Source organism: Lucilia sericata, unplaced genomic scaffold (assembly GCF_015586225.1).
Source record: "Lucilia sericata isolate MDLA Ls3-8-SP2 unplaced genomic scaffold, ASM1558622v1 Contig000215F_arrow, whole genome shotgun sequence".
Lineage (NCBI taxonomy): Eukaryota > Metazoa > Arthropoda > Insecta > Diptera > Calliphoridae > Lucilia > Lucilia sericata.
Window position 1 is genome coordinate 255,629 of NW_023994243.1, and position 23,937 is coordinate 279,565.

General features: G+C 27.6%; 1 protein-coding gene across 5 annotated transcripts in view; it reads right to left on the minus strand.

Annotated features, from left to right (window-relative positions):
* The window catches only part of LOC119602217 (tubulin beta chain), a 117,418-nt gene that overhangs the window by 23,808 nt on the left and 69,673 nt on the right, over positions 1 to 23,937 (minus strand). For all 5 annotated transcript variants that reach the window (XM_037953603.1, XM_037953606.1, XM_037953604.1 and 2 more), the window contains exons 3-4: positions 16,772 to 17,006; positions 16,481 to 16,710 (exon numbers count right to left, since the gene is read on the minus strand). In XM_037953603.1, the coding sequence (XP_037809531.1) occupies positions 16,481 to 16,710; positions 16,772 to 17,006 (465 nt within the window). The remainder of the gene's footprint in view (positions 1 to 16,480; positions 16,711 to 16,771; positions 17,007 to 23,937) is intronic.

Here is a 23,937-nt window from a genome sequence, read left to right on the forward strand (position 1 = left end):
AGGCAAAATTTATACTAACAACAAATAAATACAAAGATTTTCTTTAATATAAATTCATAGAAAAGGATATTTGTACCTGTTTAAAGGGGTTAACCGTTTATTCGTGTACATAAGTGTGTATGTGTGTGTGAGAATATGTCACAAATGAAAACAAAACCAAACAAACAAGCAACCAATACCAGCACACGTTGTCATATTTATATAAAAGCAACCCCGTGCGATTTTTTTTAGTTTCCGCCACTTCTACTTTCGGAAGATTTTCTTTTTTGGAAAATTTCTTTGTACATATTTAACGACATTTTTTTCGAAATAGAAAATTTAAGGATATTTTTCATCGAATAAAAAATTTTTCGAAAATTTTCTATAAAAAAAATATTCACAATTTTCTCTTAAAGAATATTAATCGAAAATTTTCTTCATTAAGTTTAGAAAATCGCCAAATTTCCTACTGGGTATATAATTTAGCTAAAGGCATATAAAATGTCCGATCTTAATGGTATATTGTCGGACATACATACATATATGTACATACACAAATGCGTATTATACATACTCACACAATCTCGCCACTCGCAATACACGTCCATGTTAATGTTCGTGTACGGACGACGGTGATACAAGGATATATTAATTTGTATGTGCATGTACGTATTACTCGTATGCATGTAGTTGATGTTATTACCTCCTAAAGGCATAGACGTATTGGGTATGAGAATCTAGTAAATTAAAAAACAAAATATGTATGTACGAGGAAAAACAAAATTTTACCTTTAAGCCTAATAAGTGGATAATGTTAACATATGAATACTATTCGTACATATACAACAAGAGAATTTAAATAAAACAATAAATTTGTTTAAGCAGGTTGAGTGTGAAGTTTAAGTAATGAATTTACAAAAATTGGATCTTATAACAGCGAGATTTTCTTATAAGTTATCTAGATAATTTTTTTTTTCAATATTCGAAAATAATTGATTTCGTTTTTTATCAAAGTAGTTTGCATATTGCTTAATAGATCACTTTTTTGCACCACCCTCGTATATATAGTTACTGGTTGTTGGCTATTGATTTGAATCCATTTGTGTACATTATAATTTTTGTTAGTTTAATGAATGCATTTCTCATGTTTTGCTTAGATTTAGCCAAAGGTTTATTATTATTATTATGTTTATAAAATACCAAACAGAAATTTATAATAATTCTTTTATGTACATTTCTATGCTTCTATTTATACAAACATAAATTTCTATATTTAAATAAATATCAATAAATTAATGTTAAAGACAACTGAATCTGATTTTTTTTTGGGATTTTGTAAAAATGTTTAAACATACATAGTCACTTATTGTGAAAATATGACTTTGAAATTATATTAATAATACAATTAAAATCTATTGCAAAAGATTTATACATTTACAATTGATTATTTCGCCCTTATAGTGCTTTATGAAAATGTCATATCAGGTCCTAAGAAGTACACCTAGGTCAATATGTGGTCTATTATGTGTTTCAAAGATATACACCTTAGCCACAATGAGGTCTGTTATGCTTTCCCTTGTCAGAGCCTTTGGTCGAAATCTAACCCACGATCTCATTACAGATAGACTACAACATCTGTAAGTAGGTTTAGTTGGACGAAAAGTTTTTCAATAACATCCGTTGTCAAGTGTATACATACGTACAACAACACTATGCAATGTTGACAACGCAACATTGTCAACATTGTAACAATTCATTGTAACAATCTAAATTTTATACACATCCGTTGTCTAAAAGTTAACAAGCGTGGTAAGCTCAAAATCCGTTGTCAATAACGAGCTTACAACGTTTGTTAACTTTTAGACAACGAATTGTTGCAATGTTGACAACGTTGCGTTGTTAACATTACATAGTGTTGTTGTACGTATGTATATACTTGACAACGGATGTTATTGAAAAATTTGGTGTCAATTTGGTACCAGGCTTGTATATTTTTTCCCCTCTGTGTATAACTTTAAAGTTATGATGGATTTCTTTTGGGTGTTTATTTAACAATACAAATACATACATATTCATATACTAAAATGATAGTGAATTTGTAATAATAAATTACAATACAATCATAATACAAAGTAAATATTAAACACACAAAATTACACATACTATAACTATGTACTAATACTAAGGCATAAACAAATTCATAAATCCAATTTTCCAAACTTAGAACTTCGTAGGCGATTTTACAATTTTCTTTAAATAAATAAAAACAAAATTCTGAAAAGGGCGAAAAAGGTTTTCAAAGTAGAATATTGGAAACATTCAAAATTGTTCGTTTGTATTCGAAAAGTCGTTGTTAATACGATTTACACATACATATATATGTAATATGTTTTATTTGTATGTATTTACATTACCAGCAATTGCAATGTCCTTCATTAGGTTTTTCTTTACTTTTCATTTAGAAAATATTACATAAATAATAATAATTATTTGTTATAGTTACTTAGGTACAAACTCCATAATGCGTTTTAATTAAACTAAATACTTTTGTTTATAATATTTATGAAAATTAATGTTTGTCATAAACATACAAAAAAAAAGCGAAGGCAGACAAATAGCCACATACATAAATACATATCACTAAATAGCCACACACTTATACGATAGTGTCTTAACTCAAAAAATCTTAAGTATTATTTTAAAACATTAACATAAAACTTATTTAATATTAATATTAAAAAAATCTTACTTATACCAAAAACAGCTAAAAGTTTTATGAAAAAAATTTTTTGTTTTATTTAGTTAGAAAACTTTAATTTTGAGTTATGACCCTTTAAGACAAATAAAGATTATGAAATAGATGTAAATATAAATGTGTATGTATTGTTTTATAATATAAAGATTATTTATATTTTATCTATATATATAAAAATTAGTGTGTGTTTATTTGTTTGTAGTCTGTTGACAGTTGAGAGGCTGATTTGTTATTTTTTGAAAATTTCAGAGTGTCTGTATTTCTGAAAGGTACTGTATTTGTATTTCTGTATTTCTGAAAGGTACTAAAACTACTTTTTATTTCGAAACTTAAAGCATTAAAACTCGCATATCTCAGAAACTGCAACAACGTACTGACGCGCTGGCTGTAGTAGGCGTAGCACCTTCCATCTAAAGAAAATACTAAATCTGTAAATCAGAGAAAATATAACACTTAGAGTCCTAAAATGTTGTCAAAGCCACTTTAGTATCGTTATGAATATTTAAGATAAAATAGGCGGACTAGCAAAAGAAGGCGTGACACCTCCCATATAAATACATATATATATAAGATATACATTCGTATATCTTGGAATCCATTAGAGTAGACAAAAGTTCTCAATTCTGAAAAACTATTGGAGTTAGAATCGTTAAATTTTGCTCGGACAACGTTGAAATCCATATGAACTTTTTGAGTAAAAGTAGCTGGAATAGTAATACGGGGCGTGGCACCTCCCATATTATTAATTAGAATCCTTTGAATTGGAGTTAGAATCCTTTAGGATTTTGCACGAACAACTTCTTCATGTATGTAAACATTTTGGTAATAAATTAGCGGATTAGCAATAGAGGGCGTGGCATGTATAAAAATTCGTACATCTGGGAAACCTTTACAGCTACAATCCTCAAATTTTGCACGGACAACATTAAAATCCACTTAAACATTTGGAAATTTTGGTGAACTTGCATTAGTGGGAGTAACACCTCCCACATCAATTAAATGAATAGGTTCTTATGTTGGTAGTTAAGTGAATGTAGCGAAGCATACTAGGTATTGCTAGTATATGTATATAAATCAGTTTATTATATATTATATTTTTGTTCTTATTTAACCAAACAAAAATAATAATATTTATTTGCAGGTGTTATTTTACATAAGTATAAATAAATTTTAATTTAATACTAGAACTTATTAGTCTATTTATACGTTTAAACAATTTAGTTGACGGAAATAGCAGTAAATATATTTGTATTAGAATCACTTCCTGACTGGCTTTAATTATGTCCGTCCAGCCATGTAAACCTTGTAAACAAAGTACAGGGAATTTGTTACAAAGGATGAACCTTAAGGATTTTTATTGAAATCTATCTTTGATTATGTTAATATCATGTGCAAATTAAATATTGCTAAATCCTTAAGCAATACTGCTACATTATATGTACATATGTATGTATTAATTATATATTTACATAGCTGTTGTGTTTCTTTATATTTCTCTAGTTTTAACAAATAATTTCCATAAATTTCCAATTTATTTATTAAAATTTATTAATTTAATTGTAAATTTTATAAAAACAAAAAAGCAACAACAAAACTACTTACTACAAGTATAATTAGAAATGTATGAAAATGCAAGGATATTTACATATATGCAAAATAATATGTATGTGTGTGTTCAACAATTACAGAAATATTATTGATAATTATAGGTTTACAAAACAATAATATTTTATTATAGTTTTTATAAAATAAAATAAAATTATATTAAATATTAATATTTAAAGGTATTGTACATCTACTTTTTTTGTTTTCTTACTAAAACAACGTTTATAATAATTATTTAATATAAATTTTTTAACATAGTTGATTTCTAGTTTGAAATTAAAAAAATTTGTTATAGATATGTATTTAATTAAATGTTATTAAATTTATTAAAAACAAATAAATTATAAAGAAATATTTATTTTTTGTTTTTAATTTACTATTATTAAAAAACTGTTTTTAATTAAAATAGTTTTTAATGTTAATTAATCTACAAACACGTTTATTTAAAAAACAAACCTATAGTGCTGAACTTTTTGAAATTTTTACAAATAATCATAAAACATTTTTTATTTTTTTGCAATTGCAATTACTTTGTGTACGAACATCATTTGGCATTTTTCATATCTTTTAACATTCACATTCTCAGCAGAAGTGTAAAAAAAAACAAATGTTCATTAATACATATGAATGCATACATACATACATATTTTACATTAATAATGAATGGCAAACAGTGAGAAAAATGTAAATAAAATTAAAATTATGTATATGGGCTACATAAATAAGAAATATGCTGGATGGTGAAATTGGGAGAGCTCTAAATTGCTTCTAAATTGGAAAATATTTTTAATAATATTTGGAAAATTTAAATAAATTTTCTTTTTATTTACAAATTTTGAAAAAGTCTTCCTTTATGTGTAAATATCTGTGTAATAAACTTAATTACCATTATTGACTCGTCACTGATGCTCAAAGGATCGAAGAAGCCCGAGTAGTGATCTATTCCACCGTTTTAATTTTATTCTTCATTTATCAAAATTTTAAAGAAAATTCTATATTTTTTATTGTAACATTTTTGAAAAATTCTAAATTTAAAAATTCTATATTTAGAAAATAGTTTTTTATAAAAAATTTTCAAAAATTCTCTACTTAGAAAAACATTAAACATTTGTATTTTAAAAGATTTAAAAAAATCCTTATGTAGAGAAAAATTCTCTCCTTGGAAAATTTTTGTAAAAAATTTCAAAAATTTTCTGTTAAGAAAAATTTTTTTACGAAAAAAAAAAATCTGCGAATATTCGCGAAAATATATAAAATTTATTTTTTTATTATGAAGAAACCATCTTATTTTTTAATGAATTTAATAAAATTGCTAAATAAAATAAACAGGAAAGAAAATTTAAATTCTTTATTTAAAGAAAATTTTGAATTATCATTAATAGAAAACTTTTTGATTATTTTGTTAAAGAAAAAATTCTTTCGCGAAAATATATAAATTGTATATTTTTATTATGAAAATTATTTAGAAAACTTTTTTAAATTCTCTATTAAAACAAAAATTCTCTGTTAATCAAAAATTTGTTTAAAGAAAAAAATTCTTACAATATTCGCGAAAATATATTTTTATTTTTTAATAAATTCAACAAAATTCCTAAAAAATAAACAGAAAAGAAAATCGAAATTCTCTATTTAAAGAAAATTTAGAAGAAATTCTTCATTTTGTTAAAGAAAAAAATTCTTGGAATAATCGCGAAAATATATAAATTGTATATTTTGATAATGAAAATTATTTAGAAAACTTTTTCTAAATTGTCTATTAAAAAAAAAATTCTAAAAATTCTCTGTTAATCAAAAATTTGTTTAAAGAAAAAAAAAACTCATTAGAATATTCGCGAAAATATATAAAATTTATTTTTTTATTATGAAGACCCCCTTTTTATTTTTTAATGAATTCAACAAATTCCTAAAAAAATAAACAGAAAATAAAATTTAAATTCTTTATTTAAAGAAAATTTTGAAGAAATTCTTCATTTAAAGAAAACTTTTTTGATCATTATGTAAAAAAAAATTCTTGGAATATTCGCGAAAATATATAAAATTTATTTTTTATTATGATGGTTGTTGTATTAATGGATTCAACAAAATACCAAAAAAAGAAACAAAATAGAAAATTTAAATTCCCTATTTAAAGAAAATTTTCAAGAAATTCTTCATTAAAAGTTCACTTTTTTGAACATCTTGTTAAAGAAAAAAATTCTTGGAGTATTCGCGATAATATATAAATTTTTTACTTTTATTATGAAAACTATTTGGAAAGCCTTTTCCAAATTCTCTATATAAAGAAAAATAACCCATTAATCGAAAATTTTGTCGATATTTTTTTAAAGAAAAAAATCTTGGAATATTCGCGAAAATATATAATATTTATTTTTTTATTATGAAGAAAACCATCTTGTTATTACTAATATGAAAAATTTAATGTTAAAACGAATGCTATACTATGAAATTTTTTTCTAAACCCTTGTATTCTGGTGACTAGTCTCCAAAGTCACCACTTTCCCCTTCCACTAGGAAATAATTTTAATGTGATCAAAAAAGTAAAAAAAGGAGTATAAAAAAGTGTCCATTGCTATTATGATTATTTGGTGTTGTTAAATTGCTCAGCTTATCGTGCATAATTTACAAGTATGAAAGAATAATATAAAAGTATGTATGAATAAGCATATAACATTAAATACATGCTACATACATATAAATATGGAAAATTGTATATGTATATATAATGATAATAATACTTTAACGAATACCAAATACAAATACGGTTAAATACATACAAATCTTATACATATGCGCACACACATACAGACCCAATATAAATGATACACTATGTGCATTTAATGTTTATGTTTAACATTATTAATGTATTCGTGTATGTTATAATAAAATATTTTATTTATGTATGTAGAAGTGTTCAACAGTGTTTATGTATGCGTGAGAATAAATGTTTGTGTAAATAAAGCGGTTGAATAAGTAGTTATATTGTTGCTATAGCTGTAATTACATGGATTAACAAGGATTTATAAAGAATCCTATTATTTACTTACACACACTCACGCGTAAATACTTACACAATTACTAACAACACAAATACTATTCGAATCTTATATGCCCATAAATAAAACAACAAGTATTACGTATCTAAAGGATGGATCATGAAAATCTATAGGAAAATTCGTGGATCCATTTCAATACAAAACAAACCTCATTAGTAGAGCATATTTGGGGAAATTTTAAACCACTTAACAAACAGACAGACGGACATGGCTAAGACGCCTTAGAATCTAAGGCTGATGTCAGAATGCCTGCTACAAGCAAAGCGAAGCTTTGCGCTTCAAACCTTTCCTTGTGTTTTCCTATGTGTCATGTCAGAGTGAAAGCGAAGCTTGATGCGAGAAAACACAAGCAAAAGTTTGTAGCGCAAAGCTTCGCTTCGCTTGTAGCAGGCACTCTGACATCAGCCTAATAAGGACCCAAAATATACATATACAAATTTGTACATTTCTTCTATATGTTACAAACCGAATGGCAAAATGAGTATATCACCCATAATGGGTATAAAAATACTTTATAGTATTATGGTATTTATTAAACAAAATCGTAATGTAATTTAAAAAAAAAATCTTATTACTTAAATACTTTTGCATGCAAGCACTATAAATTTGAGCAAAAATTTCCAAAAAAAAAGAGGAAATTGAAATTTATGTCATTATAAATTAAAAACATTTTTCAAATGAATCTTTGTCACATTTGAATGATTGCTACAGAAGGGTTAAACTATTTAGTGAAATTTTGAAGACTATTTCTTTTCTAAAGGAAAATTGAGGGCTCTCAGTTAAAAAAGCACTGTTGCTGCTGTCATTTGAAAATCTTTCTTAATTCGTAAAAACATTTTTGCTTTTAAAATAGTGCCATTTATTATGTCCCCATTGTAATGTGGATTTAAGTTTGGCACTTTTGTATTGCTGTTGTTGTGCGGTGTATTATCCACAATTTAACCAATTTTTGACTTGACACACAAATGCGTTTTTGTGTTTCTCATAAATAACATACGCATTGTACCATAAGTTAACCACTAAAATCTGGTTGCATGCAATAACGCCTTCACCGCAATATTCAATGGTTTTTAAAGCTATTATACAGGGTATTTACTTAGTTGGTTTAACATACAAGAGTGTGGAATGAAATGCAAGTTTTAGTTAATGAAAATGTGTCAAAAAATTTATATTTTCTTTGCATGCCTAAAAATATGCCAGTAATATATATAATACTTATATTTAAGGAATTCTTAGAATATTCGCGATAAATTGTTTTTTTTTTATATTTTTATAATTAAAAAAGGGAGGGAAATTAATCACCGACATAAATTTATAATATTCCACTCACTATAGTCGTTGGGCCATAAATAATATTTCTAAATCATTCATAAGGATTTTTCTAGCCTTACCCTCTATTAAGATCCTGACGGATACTTATTTTCATATGAATATTTGCTTGTGTTAGTGTTTACTTTTATCTAATTGTGTGTGTGTGAGAGAGTTTTTGTTATGTATGTGTATAGAAAAGCTTAAACCAATCAACCAAATCCGCATTTCGATCCGCAATAAATTTTTGTCAATTTAAACAGAACTTACACATGTATCTACAATATACACACACACTATCGAAATAAAAAAAGTTTTACAAACGAAAACTAAAATTTATTTTACACTCTCACACTTACACTATTATGCATTTATGCAAAAAAGATTTTTGTGGCAATGAATGCAAATTGCAACCTAAGGCCCTCAAAGAAAATTAAAATTTGAAGAAATAAGATTTAAATTTGATAATAATTTGTCTATATTTTTTTATCCCTTTAAATTTCTCGCCCTAAGAAATTTAAAATGTTTCCCCTTCCTGATGCATTAACCAATTGCGTATAAAGCTTAACTGCTTATGCAAGATGTCAAGTCAATTGGCATTCATCTAATTTCATGCTTGAGTAGATATAATTTATTATAACGCATAATATGCCATACAACACCAACAAAAATGAGAAGAAGAAAAAATAATGTTGAGGAAATAGTAACAATATGCCTTTTTAGCTTAAAACATATGGAGGAACACAACAACTATTATGTTCATATGTGTAAAATATTCATCTTTGTAAAACCCTTCTATTTCGCTTTAAACCTACACCTATTTTTTGGGTTTTTTTTTTTTTTAAATAAACTTAAATTCAAATAAACTCAAATTTTGCTCTTAACTGACCCTTTTAGACACTCAATTTGGAAACCAATTTAAACACAGGCAAATACTTGTGTTGATGTTACAATACAACTACATAAAATGAATTCAAAGCAAACGTTAATATGTATGTTATAGTTTATTAATGATTTACAGTTAGTTAGGGGAAAATTATAAATTTCAACGGGTCAGAAGTAATGGCAAATAGAGGCGCTCATCGGCCCTGAACCATTCTTTGGTATCCCACAAGATTACGTTTCACAAAGTTGCGTATCGTGGGTCGAATCGGAATTTGCTCTCCACTGGGAAGCAACAGCAGGGCTTCGACAGACCAAATGGACCAAGTAGGGCCTATAGTTTCGCCAGAAAATGGACTTTTATGTTTTCACACAAAAATCGATTTTTGGATGGAAATACAAGTGATCACAGATTTTAATCCTTATGGCCCTAGGGCCTATAGTTTCGCCAGAAAATAGACTTTTATGTTTTCACTTAAAAATCGATTTGTGGAAGTAAATAGAAGTGATAACGCTATCAAGAGGAAAATCCCAAAAGCTGTTATCGCTTAACAGAAGTGATCTCAGAATACTCACGGTAAACTGTGGTCTCAGATATCATCAATTCATTCTAGGAAACGCCATATCGAAACTATGCAGATTTTGTGGCTGCCAGGAGGAATCTTCAGAACACATATTGTGCAATTGAACAATACTAAGGACTCGTCGAGAAAGAGTCTTAGGTGCTGCAACACTAGCCCCGAAGGATATGTTCGACCTCTAACCAATCAAATCTGTTATTTTCATACGTGAATTAAACCTGTTATGGTGAACCATAACAGGTTTAAGAGAGATATACATATAAATGAATTCTCTCCAGATCTAATCTTAACGAGAACTAGAAGTTTTAAGTTCAATAAAAAGTTCTCACTTGAATAACGAATTACACTATGCGACAAAAAAAATACCTGGGAAGTGATACTATTTTTCTGAAATTTGGATCCGAGTAGAACAAGAATCTGTTTTTGAAATTTCTCAAACACCTCCAAAATCTTGAGATGCGGGTAAAAACCCGGTTTTTCATATCTGCAAGCACTTAGTATGTGTAATAAATTTTATAAAGAGCATTAACATTTAGTTAAGAGTAAGCTATAGTTAAGTTGTTATAGAAGTGTTTGTGGTTTTGGTTGGTATATATTAAACCCTTTGTGCATGTGGTTGTATGCTTTAAATATATTTATGAGTTTATGTGTGCGGGGAAAGTGTTGCTGTTGTTAGTGCATGTGTTTGGGTAACCACTAAATAACATATTTAAAAAAAATGTAGTAAATATTCGTATATAACTTATCTTAAATAAGTTTGTATTTGTGTTTAGTTTATAGTAAAGTTTATTTATATTGGCTTAATTTTTACATACACATACAAACAAACTCTGTTTTTCATACACTCTGAGAAAATATATGATTTCAACTAAAAGTCATAGATTAGATCGTAATTTGGTCCATTACTTAGGTTATATACTGGTGTATAGTCTAGTAAAATTCATAAGCATTTCAATAGACTAGTCCAGTCAATAGCCTATTAGTAGCCTAGTAAAGAATTGAAATTTAGTACCTTTTGACTTAAAAATATTCCCTATTGATCTACAAACTACATTGCTTACATAATAAGTATATTCATGTGATTGCTGTAATCATATTTTTTCTCTCAATGTAAAATTTAGCTGCCCCCAAATGTTGCTATTTAGTTCATATTTTATTTATTTATTTTTGCAAAAATAATGTATGTTTTAAATTTGCATAGAGTTTTTATTAACATTCTACACATACATACATATGTATAAGTTTGAGAGTATTTATTTATGTTAGTTTTTTTTTTTTTTTTTTTTTTTAAACTATTTTATTTATGACCTTTAATCATAATTTTTTATTATTTATTTGGTTTATTTTATATATGTTGTATTTTTAATCTTAATTTTAGTTTTTTATTAGTCATGAATATTGAAATAAATATATTTTTTCTTAAATAACGATTTATATTTAAATGGTTGGCATTACGAAGGCAATTTTAAATGAAATAGTTAAATCCCTATTTCAGTTTTTTCATTTTTCTTAATCCATATTTAGTGTTAAACTTATACTTTTTTTAATTTTAATATGTCATTTGAAACTTCATTATAAAGAATTTAAATAATATTCAAATTTAATTAATTGTCTCTTCTAACATCAAAATCAAGCAATTTTTTCTATTTAAATTAATTTTGAAAAAAACTACTTTTTTTATATTGTTTTTATAAAATTTACCATAATTTCTATTAAGAATATTTTAAATATAGTCATTGACATCACCTTCATCATTAACATAATATGCAAAAAAAAAAAAAGAAAAACAATTTATGCAAAATAACAAACAGAATAATTGAAATTAATTATTTTCATTATAATTTTACGTTGATGCATAATTAGTAGAAACGTGTGTAATGTTTTTGATGTCTCTTGTCAAAACTACATACATATGTATATACGCGTTTAAATGTACCGACGTAGGAAGCTTTAGTTAAATTTAATATCATGTTATGTCTGTAATCTTTAGGGTGAAAAAAAAAAAATACTGTGGATATTAATAATTAATTTAATATACAATATAAATTAGCTTTTGTGTGAAAAAAAACTCGAAATAATAAACAAAAAAAAGGTAAAATTTAATTTACAAAAAAGCATTTCAATATGCAGTATGCAAGTGTAGGTAGGTATGTTTTAAAATTACATTGTTAATTGATTGAAATGTCTTTTTATAATTATACAGAAAAAAGTTTGTAAATGAAAATATAAATTACATTTTTAAATATTTCATATATATTTATTTTTACTATTTCATAAAATTCAGTCCTCATTCAAAGCTTACACGTAAAATACACAACAAATTACTCTTATTCAAAGGAATAAAAAATGCAGTAAATTTTTTAAAATTTGTAATGTATCGTCGTCTTAAATATGAATATGAATATTTGTGACTACGTATGAGTCATATTTAATTAAATTTGCTCTTAACTGATAGATTTGAAATTTAGTCTTAATTAGGACTTGTTATAGGAATTTATAACCTAGAATCTGACAATTTTTATTTAATACAAATTTACCTAAAATGTAATAGTCACTACGTATGAGCAATATTTAATTAATTGTTCGAATTAAATAATAAGTATACGTCGTGTTGCATAAACTAAAATTTTAATATGTATTTTTTGAATGCTTAGGAGGGAGATAGTCTTTTTTTTATGACAGATCAAAAGATATAGAAGAAATCTATAAACTACCGAAGCTTACATAAAGTAGATATTGTCAATTTTGAACAAAAGTTTTATAAAACTTTTCAACAACGGAGCTTGTTCCAACGACTAGTCGGTGCATATTTATTAAACAGGCCAATGACGAATAAACTTTTTACCCAGTTGTGTTGATTACGAATGTGGAAATAAAAAAGTCGTATCACCCATCAACTTTACACATTTTCATCTTTATGTCCTTCTGACTGTATACTTGTGTCCCAATAAAAAAAATCTGTAATACTACGGAAGTTGCGACTAGTGGCCGTCTTTGTCTCTAGACTTATACTTTAAGTTATGGAAACGCATTACGGAAAAATTTAGCGCAATAGGACAACGTTATTTGGTATCACCACGGTTCTGAAGCGGAAAAAATTTTTTAGAAAAATTTTGGCACTAACATTTTCTTTTTGGAGTTTAACAGCACATACTTGAAATATGTATGCAATTATCGTTGTAATCAGATATAAACACAAACTCGGTTAAAAATTTAAAATGTTATTAAGAATAACTTGATAGAGAAACATTTAAAAAAATTTAATAAATGTTGGGAAATATTCTAATAGAACCATGTCATTGCATTAAATATATTATATTAACTTAAATTTGATCTTTTATCCTCATTAGATAGCATTAACCGTATTTGGGGTATAGTTATAAATGAGAAACCCTTCAAACAGCAGTTTCAAAGCTCCAGGTTTAAACTTTTAACAATTTTGTTAAACAAATTTTAAAATTTTAAGATAATCTCCAAATGACTTATAGATAATAAAGAAGAAAATAAAATAGTTAAGAAATTAGATGGATATCTCTCACATATTAGCGGTACTTGCAATTTTAATTTTGTTTTTTTTGTTAAAATTTTTGAAAAACAGGATTTATTATTTACTGTTATGCATTTTATATAAAATCTTTCTAGAATATAAAACTCAAGTTAATAGGAAAAATACATCTAAAGTTTAAGAAAAATCAAATAATATTAACCCATAAACTGTAATGGTCAAACACACAAGCTATGCCATATTGGAAAGTTTTCTTGAAACCATAGACAAATATTATTTTGTTTTTAACCGATTTAAATGGAACTTAAGAAACATATATAATGAAGTCCCATATATATGATGACACCAAAAAAATCGAAATTAACCCTTTAAGGTAAATATATTTTAAGGATTATATAAATATAGCCATTTTGCTAGAAAATAGTGGGTGATAGAGAAAAACTGATATCAGATTCGGCTTCAACAGTCAAAACAAGTAAGAAGTTATAGTCGTGCGAGGCCGACCATATAATACCCTACACCAGTTATAAAAATAAAATGTGATTTAGTGTTCATAATAAAGCATTTACATAAGCCATTTATTGTTGAATAAAATTGTGTACATTTAAGTTGAAGGTGGCTTTGTATAGACGCTAGAGTCAAATGAGGCCCTATTATCAGGTCATTAAGGCCCTATTGTCAGAGTCATTAAGGTTAGTATAGAACTTGGTTTAGCAGTTTTTTGTCGAGATACGAGTATGTTTAACATAACTATGAACTTAAAAGCTCTATTCGGGGGTTCAGTTGTATGGAGGCTAGGTGAAATAATGGACCGATTATAACCATTTTCAACAAGCTTCGGCCCTGATACAATAGAATATCATGTACCAAATTTCATTGAATTATCTTTAAAATTGTGACCTGTAGTTTGATTACGAGGTTTACATGGACGTACAGACGGACGGAAGGACGGACGGACATAGCTAAATCGATTCAGGAAATGATTGTAAGCCGATTGGTATACTTTAATAGATTAAAATCAGTAGAATTGATTGCAAAAGTTTTCAAAAACCTTTCTTACATTGGCCTGTGTTATTCTAATTTTTTTTTATAGTAATCTATATACTATGAACTTAAAAGCTCTATTCGGGGGTTCAGTTGTATGGAGGCTAGGTGAAATAATGGACCGATTATAACCATTTTCAACAAGCTTCGGCCCTGATACAATAGAATATCATGTACCAAATTTCATTGAATTATCTTTAAAATTGTGACCTGTAGTTTGATTACGAGGTTTACATGGACGTACAGACGGACGGAAGGACGGACGGACATAGCTAAATCGATTCAGGAAATGATTGTAAGCCGATTGGTATACTTTAATAGATTAAAATCAGTAGAATTGATTGCAAAAGTTTTCAAAAACCTTTCTTACATTGGCCTGTGTTATTCTAATTTTTTTTTATAGTAATCTATTTTATGGTGTAGGTTGATAAAAGAAATAATTTAATAATAATATAAAATGTCATTACAAATTATTATTACATATCAGTATGAATTTAATTATGGTTATTTTAAAAAATAGTATATTAAATTATTTTTAAATTAATTGTCAATATACATAAATATTACAATATTGTGTAAAATATATTAAAAAAATATATAATAAAGACAATCACTTATAATTAACTTTACATGGTTGGTTAATTGCAGTGTTGCCAATTTAGCTATTTTTGTTAATTTGAAAATTTAAATTCTGACCAAAAGCATAAATTTTTTGAGTCCTTGAAATTATATGACGAAGCTATGCGGCTCCAAATAAGAACATTTATTGATCAGAAAAGTAAAATTGTTCTAAATCGTTTTAGCAGAAAGTATTCTACAAATTTTTAGCGCGATTTTTGTCTTTAGCAATAAAATAAATACTGCTGAATGTAGACCTTCCATTTCAATGTACGGTTCAGAAGTAGCAGTCTTCTTACTTTAGACAACGATCGGCCAGTCCAGCCACAAAAGTTTAGAGACAAAGAAATGTTGGCCGTTTGATTAGTTATTAGGAGCTAATCAAACGGCAATTTAAGGACGTTTTGGAATGATAGAATTTATCCACAGGTACGGTTATAGGAAATGTTCGTATTCAAGCCGAATGATCTAGAAATGCAATTTTGAATGTCCAAAATGCTGCTTGAATGCTATGAAAGAAAATTATTTTTGCATAGAGACCTAAAAAGCTGGCAACATTAGTTAAATATTACAAAAATTATATTTCAAAATTATTAAGAATTACATTATTTTATAAAAGTTTTATAGTTTAATAACTGTTTGATAACTGTAAGGATTTATAAGGATTTATTATGAATAAGACTTTAATCATAGTAGATAAAAATGTAATTGTTCCATAGCAATTTAATATAAATTAAAATAATAAAATTACAATATAAGTATAGAACCTAAGGCGTATAAGTCTTATAATAATATTGTTAAATAAAATATTAATTATACGTATAGTATGACTAGAAAGTAAAAAAAACTCTACCTTTGTCTCAGTAGTGACACTTAAATAGTCTTTTAAATCTATTTTGCTAATATAATATATTTAAAGATTTTTTTTTTAAATTATTATGCTAAAGAGCAGCCCAGATATGGTACCACCAAATAAACAAATAAAACTTATATATATAACTTATTTTGCTCTAATAAAATATATAAAAAAAAATAAAAAAATTTATAATATCTATAACAAGCAGCTACATTAAAAAAAGCTTAAGTTGAATACGAATATTTTGCCAACCTATTTTCAATTAAAAAGAAAAAACCAAACAAACTAACTTACCTTAGGAGAAGGTACAACAGAGAATGTATTCATAATTCTATCGGGATATTCTTCACGAATTTTCGAAATCAATAGAGTACCCAAACCGGAACCAGTACCACCACCCAAAGAATGAGCTAATTGGAAACCTTGTAAGCAATCACAGCCTTCAGATTCTTTGCGCATAACATCGAGAATGGAATCAACTAATTCGGCACCTTCGGTATAATGACCCTTAGCCCAGTTGTTACCTATAATTGAAATCATTTAGTATACTAACTCTTCAATTTATTCTTTTTTTCTATTACTCACCAGCACCCGATTGACCGAACACAAAATTATCTGGTCTAAACAGTTGACCATAAGGTGATTGACGCACTGAATCCATGGTGCCAGGTTCCAAATCAATCAATACTGCACGTGGTACATATTTGCCATTGTTAGCTTCATTATAGTAGACATCAATACGTTCCAATTGCAAATCGTTTTCACCATGATACATGCCATTGGGATCAATGCCATGTTCATCGGAAATGATTTCCCAGAACTGAAAAATAACATAGAAAATGTTTATATTAGTTAGTGGATATACATATATACATTTATTTTGTGTTTTACTAGATCTGAGAATATATAATTAAAAAAATTCATACATATTTGCAGATTTTAGTTTTAAAAATCATTGTATAAAAAGGTCGTATATAATTTCAAGCGTAAAAATTCTATGTTTTTCATTATAGTTTGATTAATATAAGTATGCATTTTAATTTTTTCTTCTAGCACATATGTTTTTTTAAAATTATTATTTATCTCATATAAAAAACTAACAAATAATACATTTTATTATACATCACAGAAAATTTTATGCGAAATACTTTTAAAAAATTCCTTTTGTAGCTTTATCAATATACATATATGTATGCAGTTCATACATACTTCCGTTTTAAACATTTTAAACGTACAAAAAAGTTTATACATACATATTTTACTCTGTACAGAAAAAACAATGTTTGCAATTCGTGTTAGCATTTTTAATAAAACAGATTCCATAATAGATTTGTTGTCTTTTTTATCACACACATAAACTACCGGAAAAATAAAAGAATAACGAAATACAAATTAAGGATTTGAGAATGTAGTGTACATGTGTCAACATATAAATCTTCCATGAATAACAATTTTAACCATGAATATCATTTTATCATATGTTTTTTTTTTCTGCAAAGTTCCATTTATAAAATATTTTACTTGCAAATCATATTGAGTATTGCGATATTAAATTTGGAAAGGAGGATTCACGTTTTGGGGAATTTTTAAGAATGTTAGTTGACAGAAATGGTGAAAATGAAATCTCCTTAATGTGTGAAAACGAATTCAATTTATATCATTGTTATTATAATACATGAACATAAGCATAACTTAAAAAAATATTTAATTGCGTCAATTATTAAATTGTTAATACATAATTATTAACTTTTTATTACAAAAAAAAAAAAAAAAAATACTATTGAATGAATATATTGTCAAAAGAAATTTTTTGTTCAATAAAATGTTCAGCCATTTTTATTTAACACATTGAAATAGTTCAGTTTTAGTTCTGTTCTAGTTCTGTTCAAGTTCTGTTCAAGTTCTGTTCAAGTTCTGTTCAAGTTCTGTTCAAGTTCTGTTCAAGTTCTGTTCTAGTTCTGTTCTAGTTCTGTTCTAGTTCTGTTCTAGTTCTGTTCTAGTTCTGTTCTAGTTCTGTTCTAGTTCTGTTCTAGTTCTGTTCTAGTTCTGTTCTAGTTCTGTTCTAGTTCTGTTCTAGTGTTCTAGTTCTGTTCTAGTTCTGTTCTAGTTCTGTTCTAGTTCTGTTCTAGTTCTGTTCTAGTTCTGTTCTAGTTCTGTTCTAGTTCTGTTCTAGTTCTGTTCTAGTTCTGTTCTAGTTCTGTTCTAGTTCTGTTCTAGTTCTGTTCTAGTTCTGTTCTAGTTCTGTTCTAGTTCTGTTCTAGTTCTGTTCTAGTTCTGTTCTAGTTCTGTTCTAGTTCTGTTCTAGTTCTGTTCTAGTTCTGTTCTAGTTCTGTTCTAGTTCTGTTCTAGTTCTGTTCTAGTTCTGTTCTAGTTCTGTTCTAGTTCTGTTCTAGTTCTGTTCTAGTTCTGTTCTAGTTCTGTTCTAGTTCTGTTCTAGTTCTGTTCTAGTTCTGTTCTAGTTCTGTTCTAGTTCTGTTCTAGTTCTGTTCTAGTTCTGTTCTAGTTCTGTTCTAGTTCTGTTCTAGTTCTGTTCTAGTTCTGTTCTAGTTCTGTTCTAGTTCTGTTCTAGTTCTGTTCTAGTTCTGTTCTAGTTCTGTTCTAGTTCTGTTCTAGTTCTGTTCTAGTTCTGTTCTAGTTCTGTTCTAGTTCTGTTCTAGTTCTGTTCTAGTTCTGTTCTAGTTCTGTTCTAGTTTTCTAGTTCTGTTCTAGTTCTGTTCTAGTTCTGTTCTAGTTCTGTTTAGTTCTGTTCTAGTTCTGTTCTAGTTCTGTTTCTAGTTCTGTTCTAGTTCTGTTCTAGTTCTGTTTTAGTTTATTCTCTTCTAGTTCTTTAAAGAAGTTTGATACTAATGGCGATAATGATCTAATATCTGATTTGTATAGCATTTTCTCTATTCTATTTTTCGTTCTAAAAGCTTTTGGTATTACTTTATGCCTAAAACATTATAAAGTAAAATTGTTAACATAAAATGTTAATTGTGAGAATTTAACATTATGTGAGTATGAAATAGTACTTCTCCTAAGGTAAACACATGTTTTTGACAAAAGCACCCAAAGCGTTAAAATAAAAATGGTAACAGCATGAAGCACAAAACCACAACACAACATTTCTGCAACGTATATTTTTTGAGTTAAAATTGAATAATCAATTTAGTGGGTGAAAACAAACAATAGATATAAATAAACAATTGCATTGATTAAAGTAGAATTTTGAAGGTATAATTTCAAAACAGATACATATGTTTTCAAGAAAAAAAAGTTGATCAAACATGTGTACGCTTAATATATTTTCGTTATAAATTTTTAAAGAAAAATGTAAATTTAAATCCTTTTAGGGATTAATTAAATTTTTAGATTAAAAATTTTGCTTAATATAATAATCTTTAAAAATTGTTATTTATTTTAGATTAAATATTCTTATAATCTTATTTATATGTTTTTTTTTTATAAAAAACCAAATTCTTTTTTTAAGAATATTTGCCTTAGGGCTATTTTAAGTAAAAACTGTCTTCTTTGTAAATCTCTTTTTGTGCTTCTCAATTTTTTATTATTTTTTTGTAAGTTTGAAAGTTTTGTGAACTTTTATTGTCAATGTGACAGTCATGCGACATCATTCATACATACAACACTAACTACAACAACAGCAATATGCCACTTGAAAAATGTTTTCGAGTCATACTTAAACTATAGACTTATGTACAAAATGCTGTTGAGAGTTGAGTGTTTGAAAGTATGAGTATGTATTCATAATACTTTTGGCTATAATACAAAACTTTTATTTTTGTGTCTGTTATCATAAACTATTGTCGAAAAAAAAGGTTCAGGTTTTTTTCTTTTTTTAAATAGCAACAAAAACCACAACAATAACATATCAAAAGAACCCACATAAGGCGGGTGTGTGCAGTAAAGACTGCCACGAATTAAGCGAAAATTGTCTGGTTCAGTTCTAGTTCTAGTTCAGTTCTAGTTCAGTTCTAGTTCAGTTCTAGTTCAGTTCTAGTTCAGTTCTAGTTCAGTTCTAGTTCAGTTCTAGTTCAGTTCTAGTTCAGTTCTAGTTCAGTTCTAGTTCAGTTTTAGTTCTAGTTCAGTTCTAGTTCAGTTCTAGTTCAGTTCTAGTTCAGTTCTAGTTCAGTTCTAGTTCAGTTCTAGTTCAGTTCTAGTTCAGTTCTAGTTCAGTTCTAGTTCAGTTCTAGTTCAGTTCTTGTTCAGTTCTAGGTCAGTTCTAGTTCAGTTTTTGTTCAGTTCTAGTTCAGTTCTAGTTCAGTTCTAGTTCAGTTCTAGTTCAGTTCTAGTTCAGTTCTAGTTCAGTTCTAGTTCAGTTCTAGTTCAGTTCTAGTTCAGTTCTAGTTCAGTTCTAGTTCAGTTCTAGTTCAGTTCTAGTTCAGTTCTAGTTCAGTTCTAGTTCAGTTCTAGTTCAGTTCTAGTTCAGTTCTATTTCAGTTCTAGTTCAGTTCTAGTTCAGTTCTAGTTCAGTTCTAGTTCAGTTCTAGTTCAGTTCTAGTTCAGTTCTAGTTCAGTTCTAGTTCAGTTCTAGTTCAGTTCTAGTTCGGTTCTAGTTCAGTTCTAGTTCTAGTTAAGTTCTACTTCTAATTCACATTTTCGGACATTACTTTGGCTTTCCCTGAAATAGACCATTGGATGCTTATTTAAACTATTATGATAAACTACTTTTTGCTCTTCTCTCAAACTCCATAAGTGTTTATCCGTAAAACATGTACACACCATTTATATGTATGTATATGTAGAGATACACAAATGTACAAATATTCATACATAAAAAAGCAAATATATGATACTAACTACTTATAATATGAATAACATGTGGGTGTTGGAATATGACACGAGCATGCAGACGGACAAAAGAAAAGAAAAATATAAAAAACTAAAAAAGTTATTTTATAATCATTGTAGCGTAACTAAAAGCCAATAGAGAAATAAACAACAATCAACATCAAAAATAAAAAAGTGGAAATGATAAAACAAACAAAGTAAAGAAAAAAATTTTAAAATCGAAATAAACTGGGACGGGCTTTTTAACGGGGTTTGTTTCTTTTACACAAAAACTCTTTGAATATGATTTAAATAAAAAATAAAGAGTCATTTCTTATCGTAAAATAAATCACTAAAAAAAGGCATAAATAAAATCAAATGCCAATTATAATGACAAAAAGGTCATACTTCTTCAAACGAAGTTTTTGTTATTTTGTTGTGCAGAAAAATGACTTGATTTAGGGTGAGCAGTTTTTTATGATCGCCTTACAAAACGGATTTCCTTGTTTGTTTTTTAAAGAAAGGCATATTATTTTCTTGTTGTTCTATATATTTAATGAATTTATTATTTCCGTTGTTATAGTTAAAGTGTTTGTTTAAACGGTAGGAGAGATTAAGTCGAAATGTAAATGGTCAATAAAGATTTTAGGAATTCCCTATATTAAGGGCAGATCTAGAAAATAACTAGTTCAGAGGTAGAACAAAGCTAAAGCAGAACTATAACAGATGAAAATAACTGTATCTTTTAGTATAAATATCCTAGGATCTTCAGAAGCTTTCCTGTAGTTTCAAATTTGTTCTACATATAAAGTAACAAACACCTCCTATTTGTTGACATACCCATTATAGAGACATTTGAAAATAATACATAAGTATATTTAAAATTCACTTTCAACTCTTTTATTTTCATTTAAATATGAAATGGGATGGCCTTTACCTATTTTGCATAGATAAGTTTATAGCCTTTGAAGTAAAACGACAGAACAGTAACAAACACAAAAGGAAAATAAACTGCACTTCCGTTTCCTATACAAACAAGAAGTTATAAAGTATAAGAAACTACTTATTAGTATACAAACAGATACATACTTAACTTACTTTCAGCTAAAAGAGTGTGTAAAATGTTTCGCCATTTTTATATTTTAAAATTTGCATGAATGTATGTAGAAATACACATGTGTGCATTCAACCGTTATCAAATTGAACACGTTACTCCTTTTTTACATTTTTTTATTCATAAACATTTTTACTAAATAAAAAGCGCAAAAAACAACTCACTTTTCCCTACAAAACTTTGTGCGATAAAAAAGTTTATACGAGAGTGTTTCCTTTTTTGTTTAAAACTCGCCTGCAAACACTTTGAAGTTTGTTTGTTGTTGAATTGAGTTGGTTTTTTAAAACATGTAGATTTATTTATGTAACTGTGTAAGTTGAAGTGTATATGTGGATGTGGAGGGTGGTTATTTGGAAAAAATTTATAGATTATTATTTGCAGTTTACTATACTTTATATCACTCATTCCAATATTTTATAAAGAAGAACTAAACGTAAGTGAAGGTATTCATGTGTGTGAGAGTAATGGTGAGTGTAAGTGTTAGTATATGTATATATATGTATACATATGTATGTCAGGGTGTGTGCGAATTGGTATTTTCCTATAAAGTGCAAGTGTTGAGTTTAAAAGCCCATTAGTATGATAAGTATGTGTATGGGTAAATAAGCATTTATTTTATTTCAACAAATTTATAGTCCTACGAAGGTAATAAGTAAATTAATCGTGAACTGTCCATAGTTAGTTATATTCTAATTCTGTTCTAGTTCTAGTTCCGTTCTAGTTCTGTTCTAGTTTTGTTCTAGTTCTGTTCTAGTTCTGTTCTAGTTCTGTTCTAGTTCTGTTCTAGTTCTGTTCTAGTTCTGTTCTAGTTCTGTTCTAGTTCTGTTCTAGTTCTGTTCTAGTTCTGTTCTAGTTCTGTTCTAGTTCTGTTCTAGTTCTGTTCTAGTTCTGTTCTAGTTCTTTTCTAGTTCTGTTCTAGTTCTGTTCTAGTTCTGTTCTAGTTCTGTTCTAGTTCTGTTCTAGTTCTGTTCTAGTTCTGTTCTAGTTCTGTTCTAGTTCTGTTCTAGTTCTGTTCTAGTTCTGTTCTAGTTCTGTTCTAGTTCTGTTCTAGTTCTGTTCTAGTTCTGTTCTAGTTCTGTTCTAGTTCTGTTCTAGTTCTGTTCTAGTTCTGTTCTAGTTCTGTTCTAGTTCTGTTCTAGTTCTGTTCTAGTTCTGTTCTAGTTCTGTTCTAGTTCTGTTCTAGTTCTGTTCTAGTTCTGTTCTAGTTCTGTTCTGTTCTGTTCTAGTTCTAGTTCTAGTCTGTTCTAGTTGTCTCGTTTCTAGTTCTGTTCTAGTTCTGCTTTCTAGTTCTAGTTCTAGTTCTGTTCTAGTTCTGTTCTACGTTCTGTTCTAGTTCTGTTCTAGTTCTGTTCTAGTTTCTAGTTTCTAGGTCTGTTCTAGTTCTGGTTCTAGTTCTGTTCTAGTTCCTGTTCTAGTTCTGTTCTAGTTCTGTTCGAGTTTCTGTTCTAGTTCTCTGTTCTAGTTTCGGTTCGTAAGTTCTGTTCTAGTTCTGTTCTATCTGTTCTAGTTTCTGTTCTAGTTCTGTTCTAGTGCTGTTTCTAGTTCTGTTCTAGTTTCTGTTCTAGTTCTGTTCTAGTTCTGTTCTAGTTGTTCTGTTCTAGTTCTGTTCTAGTTCTGTTCTAGTTCTGTTCTAGTTCTGTTCTAGTTCTGTTCTAGTTCTGTTCTAGTTCTGTTCTAGTTCTGTTCTAGTTCTGTTCTAGGTCTGTTCTAGTTCTGTTCTAGTTCTGTTCTAGTTCTGTTCTAGTTCTGTTCTAGTTCTGTTCTAGTTCTGTTCTAGTTCTGTTCTAGTTCTGTTCTAGTTCTGTTCTAGTTCTGTTCTAGTTCTGTTCTAGTTATGTTCTAGTTCTGTTCTAGTTCTGTTCTAGTTCTG